This window comes from Bombyx mori, chromosome 21 (assembly GCF_030269925.1).
Source record: "Bombyx mori chromosome 21, ASM3026992v2".
NCBI lineage: Eukaryota > Metazoa > Arthropoda > Insecta > Lepidoptera > Bombycidae > Bombyx > Bombyx mori.
Window position 1 is genome coordinate 544,130 of NC_085127.1, and position 3,207 is coordinate 547,336.

At 37.4% G+C, this 3,207-nt stretch overlaps 1 protein-coding gene across 1 annotated transcript; it reads left to right on the forward strand.

Moving 5' to 3' along the window:
• The first annotated feature begins 442 nt into the window (after window positions 1-442).
• Cyp6ab4 (cytochrome P450 6AB4) lies at window positions 443-2,484 on the forward strand. Its single transcript, NM_001079667.1, is given in 2 exon segments — window positions 443-1,802; window positions 2,309-2,484. Coding segments are annotated over 2 exon segments (1,536 nt in total).
• Window positions 2,485-3,207: the final 723 nt, after the last annotated feature.

Sequence of the window (3,207 nt, forward strand, 5' to 3'; positions counted from 1 at the left end):
GCAACGAATTCCAGCATAAATAACAGACGGAGAAATTTATTTGGACTCACAACAATAATAAATTTTGGAATCAGGAGAAACAGATCATAAAACGGACTATTACAGTGTGTTAATGTAGAAGGAATAGTACTTAATCGACAAGTATGCACTGCATAACTTATCGCTCGTTTTTTCATTAATGGAGAAGGATTTATTTGAAAGTTTAATATTAACAGACGCTGTACCCAATCACTGGATAATCAATGCAATCTTATAAATTCGCACAACTAATTTATAATTTTTTTGCATTTAACTGATGCAACATCTTCTCGCATGATACGTCTCAATTGTAACAGTTGACTCATTTGATGATATATAATTAATCTCGTTTGATGTGTCTTCAAACAGTTCTTTCCGTCCTTGTTCAGTCGCTCGTAATCAGCCAGCGGTGACCGACGTCACTATGCTCACCGCCGCGATATTCGTTATCATTGTCGCTCTTGTTTATTTGTACTCAACTAGAACGTTCAGATACTGGGAGAAAAGGGGCATCAAACATGATAAGCCTGTACCCTTCTTCGGCACCGATTCAGAGGGATATCTACTCAGAAAAAGCATGACCCAAACTGCTGTGGATGCATATCTCAAATACCCCAATGAAAAAGTCATCGGTTTCTTCAGATCCTCAAGGCCTGAACTAATCATCAGAGACCCGGATATTATAAAACGAATTCTAACAACAGACTTCGCGTATTTCTATCCAAGGGGACTGAATCCACATAAAAAGGTAATTGAGCCGTTGATGCGTAACCTGTTTTTCGCTGATGGGGATCTGTGGCGTCTTCTACGTCAACGTATGACACCTGCATTTACCAGCGGGAAATTGCGTGCCATGTTTCCTCTGGTCGTGGAAAGAGCTGAAAGACTTCAATCTCGGACCCTTGAGATTGCTTCACAACCTCTAGATGCTAGAGAACTAATGGCACGTTACACGACAGATTTCATAGGCGCTTGCGGCTTTGGCCTCGATGCAGACTCACTGAACGACGAAGATTCAGCATTCAGAAAGCTTGGAGCGGCCATTTTCAACATAACTGTTCAGCAAGCAATCGTGGCTGCCCTCAAAGAGATATTCCCTGGGATATTCAAGCATTTTAAGTACTCATCGAAGTATGAAACAGATTTTATGAGTTTGGTCAGTTCCATATTAAAACAAAGAAATTACAAACCATCTGGTCGAAACGATTTTATTGATTTACTCCTCGAGTGTAGAATGAAAGGAGAAATCGTAGTGGAATCTATTGAGAAAATGAAACCAGATGGCACTTCTGAAGTCGTTAGAATGGAGTTAACAGAACAACTGCTAGCAGCTCAAGTATTCATCTTCTTTGCAGCTGGCTTTGAAACTTCGTCGTCTGCCACTAGCTTCACGCTCCATCAACTTGCGTTCCATCCTGAGATCCAAGAGAAAGTGCAAAAAGAACTAGATCAGGTTCTCGCCAAATATAACAACAAGCTGTGCTACGATGCGATCAAAGAGATGAGATACTTGGAGAGTGCGTTTAAAGAGGCCATGAGAATGTTTCCGTCGCTCGGTTTCTTGATTAGGGAGTGCGCTCGTCAATACACATTCCCGGAGTTAAACTTGACTATAGACGAAGGCGTAGGTATAATCATACCTCTCCAGGCCTTGCACAATGACCCTGAATATTTTGATAGTCCGAATGAATTCCGACCAGAAAGATTCATGCCCTCTGAATATAATCATAACAAAACGAAATTTGTCTACTTACCTTTTGGCGATGGACCACGTGGTTGCATCGGTAAGACTGGTTTTCTTTTAAAACGACAGAATACATTTTTTATTAATGTAATTACAAAACGCCTTGAGACATAATTGAGAAAAACAAGATCCACTTTAATTACATTTTTATCAAAATGAACTTTTTAGTTGTCTGCATGGAACTGGTTTACCGCATCTAAACAAATCTAATTAATGTCTGTGGGTTTATTTATTCATTGTCAATGCATTCACACGACTTTTTTAATTTTATTGGATTACGTTGAAACATCGTCTCTTGCGGCTTGTGTACATAAAGATTAATAAAAGTAAGACAATAAAAAACAATAATAAAAAACCAAGTGTTTGACCACATTCAGAGCGAACGTAATCATTGATACCTATAAACCTCAAAGGCACAGTTGAGACTCTTCTAATATACACTTACATCTTTAATTTCGTGAATAAGATGCCAATGATACCGATTAAATTGACCCTTCTCCATCTGTACAAGTTACTTAATTACATTTATTTACGTATCGTTTGCAGGTGCTCGCCTTGGCTTAATGCAGTCCTTGGCAGGCTTGGCAGCCGTCCTGTCCAAGTTCACGGTGAAGCCAGCTCCGAACACAAAGCGTCATCCGGTCGTTGAACCCAAATCCAGCATCGTGCAGAGCTTCAAAGATGACCTGCCTCTGCTCTTCATTGAGAGGACAAAGCCCTGAAAATTCTTAGTTATCTTAAAAGGGAGAGTGAGAAAAATTCTTGAAGATTTCTAGAAATATTTTTGCTGGTGTAGGTGAAGAGGGAAATTCGGCACACCTGGTGTTAAGTGGCTAGGCATCGCCTAGAAAAACTCAATAATGGTATTTTAATATTCTTTATATGTTAATTATGACTAATTATTATTGATATATTGACTATATAATTTATCATAGATATTTTATGTTGTACTTAATCATAAACAAAAATATAAGGGACACATTTTGTTGGTTGAAAAAAAAACATTTCCTACTATTTGCTACCTTAAGAATAAACTAAAGCTAATTAATAACAAAAACCAACATTACAGACATTTTGATAGAATTGATCGACGGCCATGCAATTAACAATGTCAATGTCTCTTTACATGTTACCAGTATTAATTCATGATCTGTACAGTTGAAATTTATCATTAAAAAACCTAATGAAAATTCCTGACACATTTTTTTTTTGGTACCATAGGTTTTAGTATGTTCGAATGTAGTTTGGCAATGTAGTTATATTTATCAAAACTGCGTTTCAAGTAAGTCGCGTTTATAATATTTTACTCCACTGATTCACGAAAAATGCTGTTACTATTTATCTTATAATATTCTTGTGTCCGTCCAGATTGTTACAATTTTTTTTTTTATTTTTTTTTTTTTTTTTTTTATTGCCTTTGTAGGCAGACGGGCATACGGGCCACC